Here is a 26,097-nt window from a genome sequence, read left to right as displayed (position 1 = left end):
GATAACCTGTTCAGAGAAAGGCTCTCAGTTTGTCACTCATTTTATGGTGTGTGTTGTCTAGGTTATATAGTAACTTTTCTTTCTTTTTTTTTTTTTTTTTTTGCTTCAGACTTTTTTTTGCTGTAAATGTATGCTTGTATGTGGGACTTCTGATACAGACTGGCACATGATTTCATCCTTGATGGACTTAGGACCAAATTATTGTGTTCTGATTCTGAAAAGGCTATTCTTTTGCGTGTTTTCTTACAAAAGAACATAATAGCTTGACCTTAAGATTTCTTTTCCAACTTCTCCATTTGTCTGTGTTACACATCTCTCCTGTAATTTCCCAAACTAAAAAAGTTTCCTCATAATTTACCACCTCCTTAAATAAACCCATCCTCCACCCCCAAACTGGTCAGCTGTTTCTTTACTGGCATACAGCCACTTCCCTAGTTCAGGCCCTTGGATTATTAAAATAGTTCCTTAGCTGATTTCCTGTATTTTATCTGGTTACCTTTGACAGTTCACTTTGGAGTACAGATACAAGATTGATATGCCTAGAAAAAAAAAACAAAACCTGGTTCATGGATCAGAAAGAAATGGTAGCCTCTTCTTATTCCCCACCCATGTTAAATGAAAGTTCCTGTCTTTAGCTTTCAGAGTCTGTGTAACATGAACTCATCTGTGTGCATGCGTGTGTTTCTTTCACTTGATAGGCTAGTGCTTCTTGTGCCCTTTCTCCTGACATCCATTCTCATTCTTGACCACTCCCATGTTTTATTACTTTTGAAAATCTTTGAAAGTTGTAGTAGACTATTGCAATTGTATTCGTCTCTTCTGCTTACAACCAGTAAAGTATACAAGGTGATGTATGTCAAGCTCTCTAGCATAGTGTTTGACACAGAGCAGGCATTGAGGAAATTACTAAATTTGTTTTGAAGTCAGGATTTCTGCCTTACCCAATGTAGTGCTATAATAAGCACTTAAATATCTTGCTGACTTTTACAATATGTAGAGTTGTTTCTTGGAAGAACAGAAGTGTAACATGTTCTAGATTGTAACTTGTGTCCCGATGCAGTGAAGATTGAAGAAGATCTGTTAGGCGCTTGGTTCTTGTTCATTAATTGATACACACACACACTCACTCACTCTAGCATAGCTGTTATTTTCTTCATTGTTTGCTCTGTTGGTATTCTTCATAACTATTTTTAATATGTATTGCATGTCATTCTCTGGTGTATTGTTACTTAATCATTTTTTTCTGTTGTAACGTTAAGGTATTTCATTGTTTCTTAATAAAGTATTTTTTTATTTTGGATAAATTATCTGAAGTGGAATTTTTTTAAAAACAAGAATAAAAGTATTTTAATTGTTGAAATACATTGGTACATTTTAGTGTTAAGTGGATGAAGGGGGTTATTGAGGCAAATGAGTGAATATTTATTGGCTCTTAGAATACAATACGTTAAAAAAATGCCTATGCTCATGAAGTAGATCACAGATTTTTATGGGTTTGGTTTATTGGTACTTGATATCTTGTAGACCAGGTTTGCTCATAATGTTTTCCTTATTTGTTGAGTGTCTTTTGGAGATCTTTTCATTTTAATAGATAGTTTTGTTTTTAAAATACTACATGCACATGATGAGAGCTTCAGTAGAAAAGAGAATATGATGATTGCAGACACACCTGTATCCTCTTCCCAGAAGCAGTCATTTGTCCAGCAGATGTATTTTTGTAGAGAGTCTCGGGACCTGTCAGTATATATGTATCCTCTCCATTAAAAAATTCACATGCGTCAATTGCTATATTATGCACACTCTTTGCACTTTTCTTTTCAAAAACAATAAATTTTGGAGATCTTCCATATGCACTGTATTGGTAATGTTGCTAGGCTTACTGCAACAAAGTACCATAGTCTGGGTGATTTAAACAGCAGAAGTTTATTTCCTTACAGTCCTGAAGGCTGGGAGTTTAAAATCAGGGTCTGGGCAGGGTTGGTTTCTTCCGAGGGCCTCTCTTAGTTTATAGATGGCTGACTTCTAGTGTCTGCACTTGGCCTTCCCTCTGAGTGTCCCAGTCTTGCTATAAGGACACCAAGTTAGATTAGGGCCCACCAATATGATCTCATTTTACCTTCATTATTTCTTTAAAAGCTCTGTCTCTAAATATAGTTGTATTATTTTAAAAAATTTTAATTAAAATTTTTAATTGGGGTATAATTGCTTTACAATGTTGTGTTAGTTTCTGCTGTACAACAGTGTAAATCAGCTATAAAGTAAAGTAAAAAGTCACTCAGTCGTGTCCGACTCTTTGTGACCTGTGGACTATAGCCTATCAGGCTCCCCTGTCCCTGGGATTCTCCAGGCAAGAACATTGGAGTGGGTTGCCATTTCCTTCTCCAATGCATGAAAGTGAAAAGTGAAAGTGAAGTCGCTCAGTCGTGTCTGACTCTTAGCGACCCCATGGACTGCAGCCTACTAGGCTCCTCCATCGATGGGATTTTCCAGGCAAGAGTACTGGAGTGAGGTGCCATTGCCTTCTCCAGTAAATCAGCTATATGTATACATATATCCCCTCCCTCTTGAGCCTCCCTCCCAACCCCCTCCATCCCCCTCCCAGGTCATCATAGAGCACTGAGCGCACCTCCCTGTGCTCTACAGCAGCTTCCCGCCAGCTGTCTGTTTTACAAGTGATGTATGTACATGTCATTGCTACGCTCTCAATTCACCCCTGCTTCCCCTTGTGTCCAGAAGTCCGTTCTCTACATCTGTCTCTTTTCCTGCCCTACGGATAGATTCATCAGTACCATTTTTCTAGATCCCATATATATGCATTAATATACAATATTTCTTTTTCTGACTTCACTCTGTATGACAGACTCTAGGTCCATCCACATCAACAGATGACCCAATTGCGTTCCTTTTTTGCTTGAGTAATACTCCACATATGTTCAGTTCAGTTCGGTTCAGTTCAGTGTCTCAGTCGTGTCTGACGCTTTGCAACCCCATGAACTGCAGCACGCCAGGCCTCCCTGTCCATCACCAACTCCCGGAGTTTACTCAAACTCATGTCCATTGAGTCAGTGATGCCATCCAACCATCTCATCCTCTGTCGTCCCCTTCTCCTCCTGCCCTCAGTCTTTCCCAGCACCAGGGTCTTTTCAAATGAGTCAGCTCTTCGCATCAGGTGGCGAAAGTATTGGAGTTTCAGCTTCAACATCAGTCCTTCCAATGAACACCCAAGGCTGATCTCCTTTAGGATGGACTGGTTGGATATCCCTGCAGTCCAAGGGACTCTCAAAAGTCTTCTCCAACAGCACAGTTCAAAAGCATCAATTCTTCGGCACTCAGTTTTCTTTATAGTCCAACTCTCACATCCATACATGACCACTGGAAAAAACATAGCCTTGACTAGTAGCCTTGACCTTTGGTGACAAAGTAATGTCAAGTCAGCCACTGTTTCCCCATCTATTTGCCATGAAGTGATGGGACCGGATGCTATGATTGTAGTTATCTGAATGTTGAGCTTTAAGCCAACTTTTTCACTCTTTCACTTTCATCAAGAGGCTCTTTAGTTCTTCACTTTCTGCCATAAGGGTGGTGTCATCTGCATATCTGAGGTTATTGATATTTCTCCCAACAATATTGATTCCAGCTTTGTGCTTCTTCCAGCCCAGCCTTTCTCATGATTTACTCTGCATATAAGTTAAATAACCAGGGTGACAATATACAGTCTTTATGTACTCCTTTTCCTATTTGGAACCTGTCTGTTGTTCCATGTCCAGTTCTAACTGTTGCTTCCTGACCTGCATACAGGTTTTTCAAGAGGGAGGTCAGGTGGTCTGGTATTCCCATCTCTTTCAGAATTTTCCACAGTTTCTTGTGATCCACACAGTCAAAGGCTTTGGCATAGTCAATAAAGCAGAAATAGATGTTTTTTCTGGAACTCGCTTGCTTTTTCGATGATCCAGCATACATATCACATCTTTTATTCATTCATTTGTCAGTGGATGTTTAGGTTGCTTCCATATCATGGCTTTTGTAAATAGTGCTGCAGTGAACACTGGAGTATACGTGTTGATTGTATCAATTTACATTCCCACCAACAGTGCAAGAGAGTTCCCTTGTCTCCATGTCTGGTGCAGCATTTATTGTTTGTACATTTTTTGACGATGGCCTTTCTGACGATGGCCACCAGTGTGAGGTGATGCTTCATTGTAGTTTTGATCTGTATTTTTCTAATAGTGACATTGAGCATCTTTTCTTGTGCCTCTTGGCCATCTGTATATATTCTTTGGAAAAATGTCTGTTTAGGTCTTCTGCTATTTTTGATTGGATTATTTGTTTTTTGATGTTGAGTTGTGTGAGTTGCTTATATATTTTGGAGATTAATCCTTTGTCAGTTGCTTCATTTGCAGATATTTTTTCCCGTTCTGAGGGTTGCCTTTCATCTTGTTGACAGTTATATTCTGGGTTACTGGTGTTTATGACTTCAGCATATCAGTTTGTGGGGTGGGCACAATTTAGTCCATAACATTCACTATAGGTCATTCTTTTTAAATAGTTGCATGATATTCCCTCATAATATAACCTGTTTTACCGTTTCCCTGTTGGTGTGCATTTTGCTCCTACAAGCAAGGCTGTGGTAAATATGTTTGTGCCTTCCTCTTTGCATATGTGGAGAACATTTTAGAAATGGATCTGCCAGATCAAAGAATGTATATATTAAATTTTGGTAGGTACTGGCCTAGATGTGGGAGCCTTGTTCCTTATTGTTACTGATATTTTTTGAAAACAAAAATTTGCTTTGTGTATTATGTCCTAATGTAAAAACCACATTTTATTTTCAAGGGTATATCATTGACTTTCACTTTACATTTTGATGGGGTATAAACACAACCCCCTATAGAAGACTGCTTAATCAGATTCTGAAATAACTGCTTATCTGGGTCATTTCGGGGCTTCCCAGGTGGTGCAAATGGTAAAGAACCTGCCTGCCAATGTAGGAGACGCAAGAGACGTGGTCGATCCCTGGGTTGGGAAGATCCCCTGGAGGAGGGCATGGCAACCCACTCCAGTATTCTTGCCTGGAGAATCCCCACGGACAGAGGAGCCAGATGGGCTACAGCCCATGGGGTCACAAAGAACTAGACACCACTGAAGCAGCTTTTGCACACTTTTGCACACAGCGCACTGGGTCACTTCACAATGATAAAAAACATTCATATTTGAGTGTTAAGTGCTGTACAGAGGAGTAACTCAGTTAATTATTACAACCTGTGATGTAAGTACTATTTCTGTTTTTAATGGAGAAACAAGGTCTTGAAAAGAGGTTAAGCTTGCCCAAAGTCACACAGGAAGGGAAATGTAAAATTCGGGCTGAAGGTGAAAGTGTTAGTCACTCAGTTGTGTCCACTCTTTGCGACCCCATGGACTGTAGCCTACCAGACTCGTTTGTCCATGGAGTTTCCAAGGTAATAATACTGAAGTGGGTTGCCATTCCCTTATCTGGGGGAATTTTCCTGACCCAGGTATGGCACTCAGGTCTCCTGCATTGCAGGCGGTTTCTTTACCAGCTGAACCACCAGGGAAGCCCCCCAGATCCCTAGTGGGCTGCTTGACTTGAAAGATTTTGTGCCTGCCTCCTCTGTATGCTTTCCTGGCTATATTAGAGTCTTGCTAAATATTTGCTGCATGATTAATTGTTACTTTGCCAACAAAGGTTTGTCTAGTCAAGGCTATGGTTTTTCCTGTGGTCATGTATGGATGGGAGAGTTGGACTGTGAAAAAGGCTGAGCACCGAAGAATTGATGCTTTTGAACTGTGGTGTTGGAGAAGACTCTTGAGAGTCCCTTGGACTGCAGGGAGATCCAACCAGTCCATTCTGTAGGAGATCAGCCCTGGGATTTCTTTGGAAGGAATGATGCTAAAGCTGAAACTCCAGTACTTTGGCCACCTCATGTGAAGAGTTGACTCGTTGGAAAAGACTCTGATGCTGGGAGGGATTGGGGGCAGGAGGAGAAGGGGACGACAGAGGATGAGATGGCTGGATGGCATCACTGACTCGATGGATGTGAGTCTCAGTGAACTCTGGGAGTTGGTGATGGACAGGGAGGCCTGGTGTGCTACAATTCATGGGGTCGCAAAGAGTCAGACACGACTGAGCGACTGATCTGATCTGATCTGTCTCTTCTTTAAGAAAAGGCTGATGGCAGCCCTTTCTGTAACATTCAAAAGCTCTTGCTACAAATGTGACATTGGAATTTAAGCTACAAATGTGGCATTTAGTTTAAGATGTTCTTTGAGATCAGAGTGAGGGGATTTCAGAAAGGAAACCCTAACCTTGTCAAGTAGAAGCAATGATTTTTCTTATATATAGTATTTAGATGGTTTCATTTCACAACAGTGGTTCTGATCTTTTTCATATGGCCATTTTGGTTTTTGCAGATTATAATTGGGGATAAAAGTAAGGTGCCAGATTAGGTGTTTACTCTCTACCAGGTGATAATCAATAGTTTTATACACATTGCTTTGTTTCTCTTTGTGGCAGTTTTATGAGTTAGATGTTATTGTATAGAAAAGATATAGAAGTGAAGTAACTTTCTGGGATTACGTGAAGTAACTTGCTGGGATTACATACATTAAAATGTTCAATTCTAGCTCATTACTGTATTAAGTGCCTTGGGAAGGAGATAAAAAAGTGTAAGCCTAGGTTTTCCTCTCAGAGAGCTTAAGCTCTTTTAGAATAAACACAAACTTATGTGAATAAAAACAACATAATTAAGTGCTCAGTTATGTTTTACTTTTGTTCATTGAGTACCTACTGTGTCCAGTATTGATCTATGTTCTGGGAATACAGCAGAGTCCCTGCCTTCACAGAGATTTCCTTATTTTTTACCTGTCTTCCTTTACTGCAATATAACATAAACAAGATAATTATAGATTATGACTATACTATAATGGAAATAAACAGGATAATACGATAGAAGTAAGGAGGGAGAGAGCTGGATAGTACTCTACATAGTGTATTTAGGGGAGAATTTTCTGAAGAGATGATTTGAGCTGAGATCTGAAGGATGAGAAGTCAAATGGTGTTGTGAACAGGGGAAGGACTATTTGGCAAGTATAAAGGCAGGACAGGACTTGACATGTTTGAGGAATATAGTGAGACATGTATAGCTAGAGCATGAAGAGTGAAAGGGATGGAGTATGAGATAAGAAACTTAAGAGCTAAGAAGGGCCTTGCCATGGAAGTTCAGAGACTTCGGGCAGTTTCTGATAGCTGGAATAGTTAGGGACTGTGTTTCAGATAAGGTGGGAATTTGGGATGGGAAGTTAGGATAGAAACAGGATGAGTTGTAAGGCTAGACATCCAAGATTTGGAGAGATTTTATGGATAAAAACATAGACATTGAAATAAGCACCAAACTGTATTAGATAATTTAAATAATATCAGGCAACTCTCAATTGATTAGATGGGCCGAGTAAGAAAAACTTAGGTGAGCAGTTTCAGTCCTGTTTTGCCTAGGTTGCCAGACCTCAGAGCTGTAGCAAATTTAGACTTGAGATTTGGGATCTGTGAAATGCTCTGTCTTTTGTTATCTGATCTTTTGCAGGAAACTGAGGGGAGATTTGAGTGTGTTTTAATATCTCCTTAATTAAGAGGAACAGAATGCTGCTGCTGCTAAGTTGCTTCAGTCGTGTCCGACTCTGTGCGACCCCATAGACGGCAGCCCACCAGGCTCCCCCGTCCCTGGGATCCTCCAGGCAAGAACACTGGAGTGGGTTGCCATTTCCTTCTCCAATGCATGGAAGTGAAAGTGAAGTCGCTCAGTCGAGTCCGACTCTTAGCGACCCCATGGACTGCAGCCCACCAGGCTCCTCCATCCATGGGATTTTCCAGGCAAGAGTGCTGGAGTGGGGTGCCATTATAGGAAACTGCATTTAAGGGTGTCCGTACTAGTAATATTGTGAGGGAGGCTGTGCGGGGGCCGTGCTCATTTCCTTACTGTCTGTGTGTGCCACTAGGGTTATTGTCCCAAGTGGATGTGAACTTCGTTCCAGGCATGGGGGGGCATGGCTATGTATAGGGCAGTGCTCAGCACTTATTAAGTGTTTGTTGAATGAGTGAATAAATCTACAAGTCTTGAATATTTTGAGGGAAAATCTTATTGTAATTTCCCTTCTTTTCTAATCAGATTCTTAGTACTCTTATACATTTTTGCATACTCTTCAATTTTTCCAAATTGTTTTGAAATATATTATACTCAGAAATTATATAGCTTAGTAGATACTTACTAATTGGACTAAATTTTTTTTTTTTTTGAGTTACAAAGACAGTAAAAAATGATTACTTTGGCTAGCATCCCTTAATTTTTGGTAGTTTGAGGAAGGAAAACTCAGCAAGGTTCTAAAAATAAGGACTCCCGTTCTTACTGGATCAGACATTTCTGAATGAAGTCATTTTCAGGAACGAAGCTGACACAGCAGACTTGGAGCCCTGCTGAAAACACCCTTTACCACACAGGGTCATCATCCTTCATTGTGTGAGTGCTGCTGTCAGCGCTTTCCCCGGGCAGTTGCTTTACTTTTTTGTCGTCTCAAGGACCCAGAGAACCTTAATTTGGCACCCGCTTCTCTACTGTCTCATGTAGGTTGTAGTTTCACAATATATATCAATTTCTTTCACAACTGGCAGAGAATGGAAGAATTGAGTAATTGCTTTAATGAATGCCTAATGTTTGCCTTTCAACACTTTGCATATGTTAATGCATCTAATTGTCAGCTGGAGATATTTGAAATTTTGCAGGCATTTTGTGGGGGAGAGATACATGAAGAATTTGAGATGTTTTTGCCCAAAGATTCTTTTGTTTTATGTAACATCTGGAAAGTACATTTAGGAGAGGGGAGAAAAACCCATTATCTTTTCCAGCAATCAAAGGCTTTTGTAGTATTACCACATTCTGCCCAAGTCTGTTTCCCTGATTTCTTTGACTAATTTTGGTGCCAATTTTACATATATCTGCCAATATCAAGTTAAACATTTGAGAGGAAAAAAGCAACAACAGGGCCCCCAGACATGTACCAGGAGACTTGGTCCTTTAATTTATAGACTTAATTTTAGAGGTGAATAAGTAGAATTTGGGGGGAAAATAAGCATACTCACAGCTATTTAGGGGCTTCCTCGGTGGTTCAGACTGTAAAGAATCTGCCTGCAATGTAGGATACCTGGGTTCAATCCCTGGGTCGGAAGATCTTCTGGAGAAGGGAATGGCAACCCACTCCAGGATTCTTGCCTGGAGAACTCCATAGACAGAGGAGCCTGGCGGACTACAATCCATAGGGTTGCACAGAGTCCGACATGACTGAGTGACTAATACTTTGACTTTCACAGCTATTTAAGGATAGGAGAACAAAATAAGGTTTGGTTTTTGCAAAAATAGCAGATTTATTAGCTTTAGTTAAAGCAAAACAAATAACGTTCTTATTTTTATTTTACCACCTTTCTTGATAAAGGATTCTGGCCTTCACTCATTTCTTCCTATTAGAACAGATATCTGGAAGATGGAACATAAACAATTGAAACAACCAGTCAGCTTTTAGGGAACATGTACTGGCTTGAGTGAGGAGATCAAGGTGTAAAAAATTTTGATTATTTCAGGAGGGTTTTCTGTAAAGAAAACTTTTGGATACTGCATAAGATATGAGATGTGGTAACCTAGCCTCTACTCTGTTAATTATTCTAAAAAATCATCTAATTGCTCTGTTATTTACTTCCACAACTTAAGTGCACAACAAAATCATTCTTATAGAGCTCAGTCAATTAAGTAAACAGGGTTGGGGATTTTATTTTACTCCCCTTAAAAGCTAACATGTTAGCCTTTTATTGTTTTACCGTCGCTGGCAGAAAACATGGGTCAGAGACAACGAATTTAATTAAGCCATAGCCAGCAGCAGGAGATGAGAGTGTTATGTGCCAGGTCGTTTACCCCTAAGACTTACAGATGGGCTGTGCAGTGGGTTTGTGTCATAGCTGAGGAGCACCGAGCTTGGGGAACCTACTATTCAGTAGCGTGCAGAAGGCCGCCTTGCTGTTTGTCCCCGAGGGAGACTTTACTGTACCCTTCAAGGTTGTTTGCTGCAAACATAACCCTGTGACTTGGTCTGGATAGAGTGATCAGGGCCTTGCATCCTTAGCATACCTAGAAGATGCTTCGGACCACAAGAGACCTGTGAGGACTGTCTCTCCCAACACAGGGTTGTCTGCTTTTTACTAACAAAGTTACTTTATAGAATTCTGGTTTTAATTTATTGTTCAAATTGGAATGCACACATTTATTATTGAAAACTGAAGCAAGCCATGTGATCATATTAAGCTTCTTTTGGATTTTATTAGAGCAGATAAGTTTGAGCAGTAGTTGAATCGTTTTGACCTTTTGAATGAGCACCAACGTTTTCTAAGATGATTCCTTGTTTACTTAGGACTCTGAAAACAGATTGTCAAGTTCAAAAAGAACTGTATTTATGTGACTTGTTATGTATTTGCCTGAATTCTGAAGAGTTGGGAAAGACAATCAGGCTACATGAGTGTTAACTGTCTGGCACTGGGGCAAGTCCTTTGGGTTTAGGCCAGAATATCTGCAAAATGATGGGAGATTCAGTTCATTAAGGAATATTCCAATTTTGAAGGAAAATCATAGTCTTTATTTGGGTTCTTTTAAGTAATATTGGATGAATTCTTAAATTTAGTTTGAAACTAAGTGTCCCTTTTAAGGTCTTACAGCATATTGCTTGTTTTGGGGGAGAAAGGCATCTAGGGCGGAGGTGCAGTAGAGTTTCTGGGCAGAGCTGCAAAAGGCTGTATGCACCATATTCTCCAAAAGCGACTGGATGTGACAGGAGAGACAAGTGGCACCAATTTATTTATTCTGTCTAATCCTGTAACCAGAGCAGCTGTGTCATCAGATATGTAAGGAAGGCTTGTTATTCAGGATTCTTATTCTCTTAATTCTTGATGTCTTTTTCCTGTATCTTAAGTATGAAAGTGGGTTGCTTCAGGGAGAACTGTATTTCAGATGAAGAGTATTACTTTGGGTGTATTTTGTGTTAGTGTGAATGTAATATTTTTTTCTGATATCACGTCTCTCAATTCCATTCTAACACTAACTCCCAGAATTAGTGTAGACTCCACAGCTTAAGGGCTCATCCCCACAAGACTGCCTCAGCTTCAGGCAGCAGCTGCAGATGGGGTGCTGAGGTTATCCACCCTGCTGCCTGGCTGATGGCATATTTGGGATATGGGATACAGGTCCTCTCCAGGCAGGCACTCTCCAGCGCAATGTGGTGACTGACTTGAAGCTCTCTTAAATCTTCTTGTTCAACAGTTTTCACAGATCTCAGTTTCTAGTGCCCTCCTCCCCATTCCCTATTGCTGAGGTTGACAGGTAGGGCTGAAAATTCTAACTCTCTCATTGCATGGCCTTTTTGATGAGCAGTCCCATCCCAAGGCTATCCAGGGGCCCTTCCTAGTCACTGTTAGGAAGGGGCTTATTATGAATGACAAAAGATAGTGCTATCATTTAGGGGAACTTCAAGGGTTTAGGAGTTGTGACAGGAATCCTGCACAAAGACTATTTTTACCACAGTGAATAGCAAAAATCAGACGTCGGTTTTATTCACACTGTTTACTGTTAATATTTCACATCGTTTTATAAGGGATATAATAATCTGATTGAGAATACATATTTTTTGCAAAACATGCTTATTAGCAAATGCTCTTTGCCTTATGCCTAGAATGAAAGATGGTGCATAGGAAGACAAGGCATCTGTGGCTCGGAGCTTTGTTCCCTTCCCCTGTGTGAATTCTTTTCCTCCAGGATTGCATTGTCTGGTGGAGTTTAGTTGGCATCTAGCTAATAATGGGAGAAGGCAATGGCACCCCACTCCAGTATCCTTGCCTGGAAAATCCCATGGACGGAGGAGCCTGGTAGGCTGCAGTCCATGGGGTCGCTAAGAGTCAGACATGACTAAGCGACTTCACTTTTACTTTTCACTTTCGTGCATTGGAGAAGGAAATGGCAACCCACTCCAGTGTTCTTGCCTGGAGAATCCCAGGGGTGGAGGAGCCTGGTGGGCTGCCGTCTATGGGGTCACACAGACATGACTGAAGTGACTTAGCAGCAGCAGCAGCTAATAATGATGCTAAAGAGAGAGTTCCAAAGTCTCTTTATTTTTATTTAAATATTTATTGATTTGGCTGTGCTGGGTCTTAGTTGCAGCATGTGGGATCTAGTTCCCTGACCAGGCATCAAACCCAGAATCCCTGCACTGGGAGCTCAGAGTCTTAGTCACTGGACCACCAGGGAAGTCCCCCATCGTCTCTTTAAGTCTAGATAGAGCTCAGGAATCCCAGAAAACTAAAGGGACTTTAGAGATTCTTGAAGGGTAATTTGAACTGCCAAAGCATGTAAGAACCTAAGAGAAGGGTTTTGGTGTGGCTGTCAGGAAGAGTGATAGATACTGGGAAGGAATGTAGAAGATCACCTTATTTCACAATTTTTCTTCCTTAGGATTGGCAGTCATTTTTTGTGCCTAAGGTTGCTCAACGCCAACCAATTCCAAGTTATGGTACAAATGAACTTCATTATTAAAAAGAAAATAGTATTTAGCTGTTGGTGCAAAATGACTTCTAGCCACCCTGGATAGCAGAATGGTAAATTGGTACTACATAGCCTCTTTGGTGTTAGAGTGATTTGACATGGTTTAAATAGAGAGTTAGCATAAGATTTACCAACATGTCTGGCCTAGTTTGCTCCATGTTGTTGAAGCTGCCATTATGTATGTTGCAAAAACAGTCTCTCCCCTGGTCCCTTACTTCCTTCCCATCTGTGGGTCATCTGGTGACATTTTAATACATGATATTATTAATATTAATATTACATGTCAAATGCTTTTCAGAATAGTCCTAATTAAATTGGAACTTGACTCTGAGATGACCACCTTTGTAATGATAACTCTAAATTTGACTACATTTGTAGTAAAAACTTCACTCATTTAAGACTAGGTGTAAACATTTACTAAGCATTTATTAGAGGCCAGGCACTTCTACTTCTTTACATATATTATCCATTCAACTTTATGAGAGTGGTATTATTATTTTCATTTTTTAGATAAGTGAAAACAGCAGTTAAATAGCTTGCCTAAGGTAACATAAGCTAGAGTGGTAGAGCCAGTCTGACTTCTGAACCAGTGCTCTTAGCTGGGGTCGCACAACCGGTTTCTGATAGATTGCTGAACTGTCAGGTTAGGAAGCCTAAGAAAAGGAAGATTTGTGAGTATAGAGATAGAAAGGGGAAGAGCGAACTCTATCTTACAAATTCTCGCTTCCCTTCTCCCCAGTAAAGATTGAGTGGTTGTCTGCAGGGTGAAGAAATAGGAAATGAACTTAACCCCGCTTCCTTGCTCCTCCTCTAGTTTTCTCTGCCTAATGCTGGCAACTGTCATATACGTGCCACTTCATTTGTAGTGATCATGTTTGTTTTTATTAATGTCACTTCTCAGGAGAAAGTGGTATAGTGTATAGAGTTTTAGAGCAGAACCTTGACAGGCTGCTTGGGCTTAAATTCCAGTTCTGCCATTTACTCAGAGAAGGCGATGTCACCCCACTCCAGTACTCTTGCCTGGAAAATCCCATGGATGGAGGAGCCTGGTGGGCTGCAGTTCATGGGGTTGCTAAGAGTCGGACACGACTGAGTGACTTCACTTTCACTTTTCACTTTCATGCATTGGAGAAGGAAATGGCAACCCACTCCAGTGTTCTTGCCTGGAGGATCCCAGGGACGGGGGCACCTGGTGGGCTGCCGTCTATGGGGTCGCACAGAGTCGGACACAACTGAAGCGACTTAGCAGCAGCAGCAGCAACAACCATTTACTGGCTCAGTCATCTTGATCTAGTTACTTCACTGAACCCTCCTTTTCTTACCTGTGAAACAGTGATGTATAGTACATACCTCAGAGTTGTTGAGAGGATGGCATGTACAGATATGTGTAATATGTTTAGAACAGTATGTGGCGCAGAGTAAGTGCTATATAAGTGTTGGCACTGGCACTGTTATTTGAGAATACTTAGGTTGAACCAGTATTAAAGCACCTCTGAAGTATCTTGGTTCATGATCTCGCAGTATCCAACATGAGTTTTGTGTTACTAAATACCTGGTTGATACAGATAATTTACAGTGATAATTTGGATTCTATTTTTAAGAAACTCACTTCTTGGAGATTTAAATGCCTGTAGTGTTTATCTTAGTTTGCCTTCTTTTGTTACTGGTAGTTTTTGTCTGGTTATCATACGTGGTTGTGGTTCTCGGACTTCTCTGTATATGAGAGTTACATAGGGAGGATTGAGATCTGGTTTTATAAGATTTGGGGTGAGGGTCCAGGAATCTGAATTGATAGCAAATTCATTTAGGTAATCCTGACTGTGATTGCTTGAGGTAATAGTTTTGGAATTGCTGATTTAGAGGCTGAATTCAAGTATAACAGTAAAAAGAGATTATATAAAACGTATTAACAGTGTGAACATTGATAAACAGAAACCTCATTTAAGCTGGAGTCAGGCTTCCCAGGTGGTGCTGAACTGAAGTGAAAGTCATCTCTTTGTGACCCCATGGACTCTACAGTCCATGGAATTCTCCAGGCCAGAATACTGGAGCAGGTGGCCTTTCCCTTTTCCAGGGGATCTTCCCACCCCAGGGATCAAACCCAGGTCTCCCACATTGTAGGGGGATTCTTTACCAACTGAGCTTTCAGTGAAATCCCAGGTGGCACTAGTGATAAAGAATCCACCTGCCAGTGCAGGAGATGCAAGAGACACAAGTTTGAGCCCTGAGTCAGGAAGATCCCCTGGAGTAGGAAATGGCAGTCTACTCCAATATTCTTGCCTGGACAATTCCACGGGTAGAGGAGCCTGGTGGGATACACTCCGTAGGGTCTCAGGCTACAGTCCAAGGGATCGCAAAGAGTTGAACATGACAGCACGTACTGCAAGGATATCCAACCAGTCCATCCTAAAGGAAGTCAGTCCTGAATGTTCATTGGAAGGACTGAAGCTGAAGCTGAAACTCCAGTACTTTGGCCACCTCATGCGAAGAGTTGACTCATTGGAAAAGACTCTGATGCTGGGAGGGGTTGGGGGCAGGAGGAGAAGGGGACGACAGAGGATGAGATGGTTGGATGGCATCACCGACTCAATCAACATAAGTTTGAATAAACTCCGGGAGTTGGTGATGGACAGGGAGGCCTGGCTTGCCACAGTCCATGGGGTCGCAAAGAGTCTGACACGACTGAGTTGCTGAACTGAACTGAGCACAGCAGCAGGTGAGCAGAAGGGGGAGCTCTCACTCCCTACCACTAGATTTTAATTGTCCACCTGGAAATTACTTTTGTATCTCCAGCAGGGAGAAGGTAAAATAACTGGCTGTTTTATTGTTTTAGATGAACAGTTGTCAGATTTTCATCAGTTTGCATGTGGGCAATGATGATTTGTAATCCCAGGGGATCTTCCTGACCCAGGGGTGGAACCCAGGTCTGCTGCATTGCAGGCAGATTCTTCACCATCTGAGCCAGCAGGGAAACCTGACTGGGTCTGTTACCATACCAAAATTATATTGTTTTGTTTTAAAACTCCATTAAAAAAATTATATCTATTTATTTGACTGTGCCAAGCCTTGCCTGTGACATGTGGGATTGTGTGATCTTTCATTGTGGCATGCAGGATCTAGTTCCTCGACCAGGGATCAAACCCAGGCCCCCTGCATTTGAAGTATGGAATATTAGCCGCTGGATCACCAGGGAAGTCCCCTAAAATATATTGTTAACACCTGTTAAGTAACTTGGTTTTAAGGACTGCTCTGTAAATAGAGAAAAGTGCAGGAAATACAGAAAGAAATAATATGGAAGTCTTCAGGAGAAGAAGAAATATTTGGGTGGATTTCTTGTTGTTTTGTGTGTCATTCGCTATTAATAAATAACAGCAAATATAATCAGTTTATTTTAGCCTGTTTTTGATGTGCGTGTTTTGGGTAAAGTGTGAAAAATTTTGGTTAGGTAAGGCAGTGCCAAAGAATGCTCAAACTACCGCACAATTGCACTCATCTCACATGCTAGTAAGTTCAGTTCAGTTGCTCAGTCACGTCCGACTCTTCGAGACCCCATGAATCGCAGCACGCCAGGCCTCTCTGTCCATCACAAACTCCCGGAACTCAGACTCATGTCCATCTAGTCAGTGATGCCATCCAGCCATCTCATCCCCTGTCGTCCCCTTCTCCTCCTGCCCCCAATCCCTCCCAGCGTCAGAGTCTTTTCCAATGAGTCAACTCTTCGCATGAGGTGGCCAAACTACTGGAGTTTCAGCTTCAGCATCATTCCTTCTAAAGAAATCCCAGGGCTGATCCCCTTCAGAATGGACTGGTTGGATCTCCTTGCAGTCCAAGGGACTCTCATGCTAGTAAAGTAATGCTCAGAATTCTCCAAGCCAGGCTTCAGCAATATGTGAACCGTGAACTTCCTGATGTTCAAGCTGGTTTTAGAAAAGGCAGAGGAACCAGAGATCAAATTGCCAACATCTGCTGGATCATGGAAAAAGCAAGAGAGTTCCAGAAAAACATCTATTTCTGCTTTATTGACTATGCCAAAGCTTTTGACTGTGTGGATCACAATAAACTGTGGAAAATTCTGAAAGAGATGGGAATACCAGACCACTTCACCTGCCTCTTGAGAAATCTATATGCACGTCAGGAAGCAACAGTTAGAACTGGACATGGAACAACAGACTGGTTCCAAATAGGAAAAGCAGTACGTCGAGGCTGTATATTGTCACCCTGCTTATTTAACTTCTATGCAGAGTACATCATGAGAAACGCTGGACTGGAATAAGCACAAGCTGGAATCAAGATTGCCGGGAGAAATATCAATAACCTCAGATATGCAGATGACACCACCCTTATGGCAGAAAGTGAAGAGGAAGTAAAAAGCCTCTTGATGAAAGTGAAAGTGGAGAGTGAAAAAGTTGGCTTAAAGCTCCACATTCAGAAAACGAAGATCATGGCATCCGGTCCCATCACTTCATGGGAAATAGATGGGGAAACAGTGGAAACAGTGTCAGACTTGATTTTTTTGGGCTCCCAAATCACTGCAGATGGTGACTGCAGCCATGAAATTAAAAGACGCTTACTCCTTGGAAGGAAAGTTATGAGCAACCTAGATAGCATATTCAAAAGCAGAGACATTACTTTGCCAACAAAGGTCCATCTAGTCAAGGCTATGGTTTTTCCTGTGGTCATGTATGGATGTGAGAGTTGGACTGTGAAGAAGGCTGAGCACCCAAGAATTGATGCTTTTGAACTGTGGTGTTGGAGAAGACTCTTGAGAGTCCCTTGGACTGCAAGGAGATCCAACCAGTCCATTCTGAAGGAGATCAGCCCTGGGATTTCTTTGGAAGGAATGATGCTAAAGCTGAAACTCCAGTACTTTGGCCACCTCATGCGAAGAGTTGACTCATTGGAAAAGACTCTGATGCTGGGAGGGATTGGGGGCAGGAGGAGAAGGGGACGACAGAGGATGAGATGGCTGGGTGGCATCACTGACTCGATGGACGTGAGTCTGAGTGAACTCCAGGAGTTGGTGATGGACAGGGAGGACTGGCGTGCTGCGATTCATGGGGTCACAGAGAGTCGGACATGACTGAGCGACTGAACTGAATTGAACTGAAAGTAATGCTTAAGAGTTGTGGAGGTTACTATAGGAGCATATAGGCCTGGCATCTAATTCTGTTGACATTTTTATGTTAATAAGGTGGCATCTCTAGCTAACAAGAAATTGTAATCCCTTCAGATTTATAAGAAAAAGAATTTAATCTTAAAAATAGATATATAGGTAGTGCTGTTCTTTATTCTTTCAGAAAAACTTAAGATTTTCACTAAGATGTCATATATCCCAGTTTCATAGATGTCAACATGTTGGGGTAAAATGGCTGGTAACAAGTGTAAGGAACCTTTGGTAAAGATATGTTCTGATTTTAGAAATGCTTAAGTTTAAAAACAAGCATCTCAGAATTGATAAAATTAATAAATCTTGGTGTATTTGTAATCAATAGTGTCTTAGAATGGAGGACTATAGTGAAAGAAGCTATAGTAATTCTGTTTATAAGTTAGAATGCTTTAGAGTGATCATTTTCATTTTAAAAGTCTAGATTTTGATCTCTTTATGCCATAAATATTGAATTAGTAGCTTGACAGCTTGGTGCTGAAACAGCCACTGAGACCAGGGATCACCCTGATCTTTTTGTCCAGTTCTTCATGCCTATCTATCATGCGGGGCAGGTGATGGTGTTCTGCTGCTTATTGGTTATGCCTGAGTAACCATCTTAGATGGGGTAAAGGGACCATTCTTTGAAGCAATGGCCTTTTTTTTTGCAGTCTAGTACACATACATGTGTATTCACGCATGTGGGGGCACATACAACTGAAGGAAAAGTTGCACAAAATAACACTTGACATATTAAGTGGGATTCATTCTGAAATAGCATCTTCTCTTTCATTATAAAAAGAACTGTGCTGCTGTGTATGTTCTTTTTGATTTTTTAAGAAAAACACTTAAGTCAAAAACAACCAAGGATCAGAAACTTAAGAAAATTGACTCCTATTTGCAAAATCACTGTTTCTCTTCTTTGGTTCTCGTAACGCTGGTAGTTGAGGTGCTGATTCTGTTATTGCTCAAAATGTGTGAGTCTGTTGCTAATTGAAGTAAAACAATATATATGTAAGTACAAATAATTGAGAGAAGTATTTTTAATCTTTTTGTAGGTCATCATCATATTTGAAATATTTAAAGTGGATACAAAACTGTTTCAGCGATGCAGACAATTAAGTGCGTTGTTGTGGGTGATGGTGCCGTTGGTAAAACATGTCTCCTGATATCCTACACAACAAACAAATTTCCATCGGAGTATGTACCGACTGTAAGTATAAAGCTTCCATCTGTTAGTGAAATGTATTATAATTTGATATCCTTCTGAAAACTTTCTCTGTGTGTACTGAAATTTTTCTGTTGTCTGCCTTTGTTTCCTGTTTTTAAAGATCTTGACTTCTCATTGGTAAATTATGTACACTTTAAAATTAAACAGCTGAAAAATCAGTGGAAAGTCAGAAGGGGTGACAGAAGGGTTTGCAAGAAGTGCTGGGAGGCAAAACTCCAGTAGACAAGCTTCTAAAGAGTGGTGGTCTCAGTTTGGAGAAGTATGCACTACATCTTGGAATGAGGTGACTTTTTTTTTTGATATCTTGGCCAATGATTAATCAGTGCTTGGAGTTCTTTGGGATGATTTTGGGGGGGCCTTGTGACTTCAGGGAAAGTAGTATGTGTCTATGTATTCTCCTTAGGGAATAGAAGGAAAGCTTATGGAGCTGTTGTCCTCGCAGTAATGGCGCTCTAGACTGGCTTTTAGAGGTAGAGAAGACCTGTTTTTCTTATGAGAACATCAACAGAAGCCTATGGAGGTTCTCTCGCACATAATGCTTTTTATCAGCTCCTTAGAAGAGTAGAAGGAAAATGGGGATAACAAAGATCTTGAAGTTGGAGAGAGAGAGTTATTTAGAGAAACACTCACTGTGAATGTGTTTGGGGATCCAGTTTTATCCCAGGTTGGTTGACCAATCTAGTTGTAAAATTATGTTAAAGATAGATGTCCATTCTGTGATGAGAAAGGAGCTAGTGTTGGCTTGGCCTGGCAGCAACCACCTCTGTTAAGTGAGCTATTTTAGAGGTTATAGAGCACCTATGTATGATTAATATGGGATTAGTATTGTTTGGAAGTGAAAAGGAAGAAAATGAACGATTACTTCAGATTAATCTTCAGAGATGAGAGTATTTTTAAGAGGGTGGTGACAGGTTAAAGGTTTGGTAATTATATTTGATTGTAATTGGCAGTCTGTAATGTCCCAGGGCAGATAGTGATTGAGGTAGGCCCAGGCTATAGGAGGAAAAACTAGGGTTTCTTGAAGGGGGAGAAATCATATTTATAAACATGAATATTTTTGAGTTGGCCCGTGTGGAGATATCTGGAAGTGAAAGAAGTTCTGAGGCTGAAAGGGACTCTTAGGGACCTTTAGAGATAGATCAGTTTTGTGGATCTTGAGTGAAGGCTATCAGAATGTTTGTGTTCCAGTTTCCATTTAAAGTTATTTTCATACAAACGTGATTTCTAAGTGTTTAAGGAGAGAGCTTGTGGGTGTTTTATGTATGTGTGTGTGTGTAGATCTCTGGAAAAGGGTTAGGTATGACTTAAAATAACCTAAATGAGAGCTTAACCATATTCTTTTTACTTCCTTGTTCTTGTTGTCAAGAACTGAGTTTCCTTTTAACTGCCACCTCTCCCAAGCCCTTTTTTCCAGTCTATTCTTTTTTTTTTTTTAAACATTTAAACAAACTCCCAACAATCCAGTCCACAAAAACATGAATCAGAGAATTGGTGATAAGCAGAGCTGATATTAAAATGTACCATCCTTCTCTTGGCTGGAAAGCCTTGCTTTTCAATTGTAAATTATTAATAATTCAGAGGAGTCCATGAATTAGTGTTGGGTCTTTTTCATTTCATTCATTTTTTCATTTTTCATTTGTTGGAACTTTCATTTAGTTACCTCCCATTTTTACAAATTACTTAGTACAACCTATATATATATTACACACCTACCTACCTACCTACCTACCTACCTATATACTATCCTTAAGTATACTCAGTTCAAAGAAGGTATCTCAGGTCATGTGGTTTGTACCCAGTAACGTGAGTTTTATTCATGAAGTCCCAACAAAAGACCTGCCGGCCTTTTTGGACACTTCCCTTGAGTAGCTTGAGGGAACCTATATTTTTCTCTAACCGGGCATATTTGCAACAAGGCTGCTCTTGTCTTGAACTCTGAAAGGAAAAATATTATCATGGATCTAGGAGATTTTAATTCTATATTAAAAGGAAATGGCCTGTGAAGAATAATTTCTTAGAAATTAGATTGAAAATTTAGGTAAACTTTAAATTACTGTCTGGAAAGTCTCAAACTTGAATTGTATCATTTCATATAGCCAGGGGACGCCACTCCTGTGATACCGCTAACCCTTTTGTGGCTTTTTATCTGGGCGGTTGGGGTAGAGCAGACATACCAGAATGCATCTTCTGTCACTTTTTTTTTTTGAATAACTGTTAGGTCATGCAAGGGCTTAGTTGGCACAATTGGTCATAGAAGAATTATGGACTGAGAGAGGATTGAGTCTTGGGAAGGAAACTTTGTTTTAGCTTGAGTTGTCCTGTCCTGTTTTGACCATCCCCTTGCACACTAACAATGTCATATTTTTCTGTTTTAGGTTTTTGACAACTATGCTGTCACAGTTATGATTGGTGGGGAGCCATATACTCTTGGACTTTTTGATACTGCAGGTGAAAAATTGATGTCTTTTATAATGTTTTTGTCTGTAACTGTAACACTTGCTGGTTGTCTTTTTTTGGACATTTTGGGAAACTAGAGTATTAGCAAACCATTTCCTTTTGTTAATAGCAGGATTGAATATTATGGTGGTCAATGCTTGTCCAAGAAGCAGTCCCAGACCTGGAATGGCAAATAGGTGTCTGGAGTACCCTGACTGGATGGTGTGGAAGGAGGCCAAGTGGGATGAGAGCAGAGTCCATTAGACGGGCTCTGCTATCACTCTCATATTTGAAGACTTACTTAGTCTTTAGTATATGTGTCTGTATATTATATATATAGGTAGCTTCTATATTATCATATTATAGCTTGTTTTATATTACATTTGAAAAATTTTTTGGGGCAAACCAGTGTCTAGCTCACAATATTGATATTTGCAGTCAGCTTTTCAAATTTAAGGAATAAATTTCTTATTTATTTACAGTTTCTCAGTGTTTTTTCCTTATTTTAACAGTAACTGCACATCTAAATCTCTGACTTGTATTATTTCTGTTATCAGTTCAGTTAGGCGAAAGAAACATTCAGAAATTTGTTTTGTTATGTAGGAATTTTAGCCTCTTTGCTTTTTATGAGTTATCCTCTCACTGCCTGCCAGATGACATATTGCTCTTACAGAGTATATCATACTGCCCACTTCAGGAACTGTCTAGATTTAATTGGGAGGGTGAAATGGAGAGACAGTAGTAAACAGTTAAGTTTAGAGACTTTCTAATGGTGTGTTAGACCTTGAAAATTTTTATGAATTAAAAATTCGAAGAGTGATGGTATATTAGAGGAAACTTGGAAGATGGACAGAGTAAGATAATGACCTACATCTCATGATTGGTGAAGGATTTTTTTGTTTTTGTGTGCTTTCGGAGGCAATCTGTATACAGAGAAAAGACAATTTATGGCTATCTGAGGTTGAAAATTAATTTTAAACTTTATTTTCAAATTTCAAAACTTATTTTTTATAAACCTTTATGTCTTAATCATTTTTTAAAAATCTTTTTTGAGGTATAGTACAATAGAATTCACTTACTTTAAGTGTTCAGTTTGATTATTTTTGCTGACTATGGTTGTGGTGGTGGTGTTTTTGCTCAGTCTTGCCCGACTCTTTTGCAACCCCATGCACTGTGGCCTGCCAGGCTCCTCTGCCCATGAGATTTTTCCAGGCAAGAATACTGAAGTGGGTTGCCATTTCCTTCTCCAGAGGATTTTCCTGACCCAAGGATTGAACCTGCCCACGACTCCTGCATTGGGAGGCAGAGTTGTCACTGCTGAGCCACCTGGGAAGCCCATCTAGTTGTGTAACTGCCACAATAATGAAGATACGTCATTCTAGGGTCTCCTGTGCCCTTTACAGTCAGTCCCTTCCCTTGACCTGGCCCCTGGCAGCTGCAGATCTGCTTTCTGTCAGTGTGGTTTCTCTTTTCTAGAATTTCATATCATTGGAACCATGTGATCTGTAGCCTTTTGTGTTTTACTTCTTTCACGTAGCATAATTTTTTTGAGATTCATCTGTTATGTTTATCAATAGTTTGTTTCTTTTGTATTCAGTTTATGAATATAGCACAGTTTGTTTTATCCATTTATCCACCAATAACAAGTTGATGGTTTGGGTTCCGTTTTTAAGCTATGATGGATAATGGTGCTGTGAACATTTATATATATATGTCTTTGTATGGTCACAGCTTGGAAGTGAGTAAGCCTTTACATTTATTAATAGTTGCACAACTTACTACTTCTTTTTATTAAAACATCTATTTTAACAAATCATTCTCACAGTTGCCCAGGGTCCTTTGATTAATATTGGTTAATTTAACTTGGGTTGGTCAGACTTTAATCCTAGTCAGCCTCATTTACAATTGTTAAGTTTCATCTAGCACTTTAGATTGCATGTATAAACTTAAAATACTCAGCTTTTATTTTAAGTGATTCAGTTTGCTTGACATGACAAGTGAAACATTCCCAAGTGTTTACGTATATAACTTGAATAAACCTGATAACTTATGATTTTCTGTATTTGTTTTAATTTATCTTTTAAACAGTATTATTTACAACTTTCATAAAGTTCTTAACATTTTCAACGAAAACTCAAGATCACTTACTCTGTAACAAATTTTAAATTGGAGCCAGAAAACTAATCTATCATGTTCTTTAACATGGTGATTATTTTAAATATTATAGACACTGAGTGTTAAGTAAGAATAGGTTATTCCCAAATGTAATTGAAAATTAACAATAATAATGTTTGATTTATTTCATTTCTATATTAGATTCTGAATCTTTATACGGGTTGAAAGACATTTATTAAGGAAATTATTTTACTGTACTGGGCAAGTTGCAGAGTCTTCACCTCAACTGGTTAAGGTCACTGTAAGCCTAAGATATTTTTTGACAGGTGCTGGAGACCTGGGGTATTTGGCATCCAGATTGAGTCTCCTGTCTTTGATACACTTAAGAGGATACTCTGTATCCTTCTCCAGAGGCCTTAATCTCAGGATCCTGGTTGGAGTCACTCATTAACTCAGTGTTTTTTCTGCTAAAGCTTTCCTCCATGCCCAGATAGCCTCTGATTTCGTTTATTTGTTTGGTTACTTTTAACCTGTCGACTGTGTTATTTTGTTTTGAATTCTTTAATTCATGTATTCTTTTTTTTAGACTTTTTAGAATTGAAGTATAATTAATTTTTAATTATTAATGTTAGTCATGTTAAGTGTCGGGTGTACTACAGAGTGATTCAGTTATTTTCATATATATATGTGTGTTTCCTTTTTCAGATTCTTTTCCATTTTAAGTTATTACAAGGTATTGAATATAGTTGTTTTGAATTCTTTTTATACTATTCCTATCTTTGGCTACATCTCTTACAGCTGTTTTAAAATAATACTGTTTAAGACCAGATATAGGGCTCTTCCTCTGTCTCAGCTTTATTTCTGCTTCGGTGGTCACAACACCAAATTCTTGTTTAATGAGTTTCCAGTTATTTTGTTCTTTCTTTTTTTTTTTTTTATGCTTTTTACTCTTGTGTTTATAGTTCTATTTTAGCTTTTTTCACTTAACATATTTTATCATAGTCTGTTTTCCATATTGAATAATCCCAATTCCACCACCAATTCTTTTCTGTGTCAGAATTTAAAATGTTATTCTTTATTATAGAGATACAGGTTTTTCCTTATTACAGGAAAAACAGAATATAGATAAGCAAAAGGAGAATATGAAAAACCATCTGTATATGGAGACAATCACATCTTAGTGCATGTTCAAAGCAGAGCTCTTCCTGTACATTCATTGTATTTATACATAGGGAAAGGAGAAGGATGCTCCCCCCGCCTTTGTCTGTCCCCGCCTTTATCTCTTTGTAGAGACGTGATGGCCTCCCTCAGGGCTGTGCTTGTGTGGCACAGTCGTCTTGCTTACTCAGGAGTCTGTTGTCTGGCAGCTCACACCACAGTTTAACTTCTTCTGTTAACATAGGAGTCTGTTTGTAGTTCTATGTTTCCTATAGAAACACTTTAGTATTTGGATGCACATTGTCTTTTATCACTTTCTATCCTGATTTAACTTCAGGTTTATAGATAAGTTACTAGTACAAAGAACTCCTGACCAGATTCACCAGTTATTAACCTTTTGGGACATTCTCCAGCTCTGTGTGCATATTGCTTTTATTTCTGAGCCATTAGTAGAGTAGGTTGCATACCTCATGCCCTTTTGCTTCTAATGTTTCAGTATGCAATTCTGAAGAGCAAGGGTATTCTCTTACAGTGCACTTACCAAATTTAGGAAATTTAGCATTGTGAGTGTGTATAATATTTTAAACTTTGACCTGTTGTCAACTTTCTGATTTTGTCAGTTGTCTTAATATTGTTCCTTATAGCAATTTTTCTTCTACAAGTTCTGACCTGGGGTCACACATTGCATGCAGTTCTCACTCTCTTTGGTTAATATCTTTTAGTATAGAGTCTCAGTCTTTTATACCATTGCCATTTTTTTTTTTTTTTTTTTTTTTAAAGAAAACTGGCCATTTATTTTATGGAATGTTTCTCAGTTTGAGTTTGTCCATTTCCTCATGAGTAGATTCAAGATATGTGTATCTGGTTAGTATACCAGGTTGGTAAGTATGTCCATCTCAGGGTATCACCATTTGGTAAAAGTAATTTTGATCACTGGATTATGGTGTTGTCCAGTTTTCCTACTATATATTTAGAATATTTCCTTTTATAATTGTCACTTTGTGAGGAGATACTTTAAAATGGTATAAACATTCTCTTGTCTTTAGCACTCCATCTATTTCTGCTTTATTGACTATGTGTATGACTATGTGTGTGGATCACAATAAACTGTGGAAAATTCTGAAAGAGATGGGAATACCAGACCACCTGACCTGCCTCTTGAGAAACCTATATGCAGGTCAGGAAGCAACAGTTAGAACTGGACATGGAACAACAGACTGGTTCCAAATAGGAAAAGGAGTACGTCAAGGCTGTATATTGTCACCCTGCTTATTTAACTTATATGCAGAATACAAAATGAGAAACGCTGGGCTGGAATAAGCACAAGCTGGAATCAAGATTGCCGGGAGAAATATCAATAACCTCAGATATGC

General features: G+C 39.6%; 1 protein-coding gene across 5 annotated transcripts in view; it reads left to right on the top strand.

Moving 5' to 3' along the window:
* CDC42 (cell division cycle 42) overlaps positions 1-26,097 on the top strand; it is a 167,290-nt gene that overhangs the window by 10,878 nt on the left and 130,315 nt on the right. For 4 of the 5 annotated variants that reach the window (XM_055574212.1, XM_055574211.1, XM_055574215.1 and 1 more), the window contains exons 2-3: positions 18,843-18,997; positions 21,391-21,463. In XM_055574212.1, the coding sequence (XP_055430187.1) occupies positions 18,893-18,997; positions 21,391-21,463 (178 nt within the window). In that variant the 5' untranslated portion in view covers positions 18,843-18,892. Of the gene's footprint in view, positions 1-18,842; positions 18,998-19,115; positions 19,299-21,390; positions 21,464-26,097 lie in introns of those variants that run through there. The other variant, XM_055574213.1, reaches the window with a different exon arrangement.

The sequence above is a fragment of the Bubalus kerabau genome, chromosome 3, assembly GCF_029407905.1.
Source record: "Bubalus kerabau isolate K-KA32 ecotype Philippines breed swamp buffalo chromosome 3, PCC_UOA_SB_1v2, whole genome shotgun sequence".
NCBI classification, from domain to species: domain Eukaryota; kingdom Metazoa; phylum Chordata; class Mammalia; order Artiodactyla; family Bovidae; genus Bubalus; species Bubalus kerabau.
This window is presented reverse-complemented; position numbering and strand designations above follow the sequence as displayed.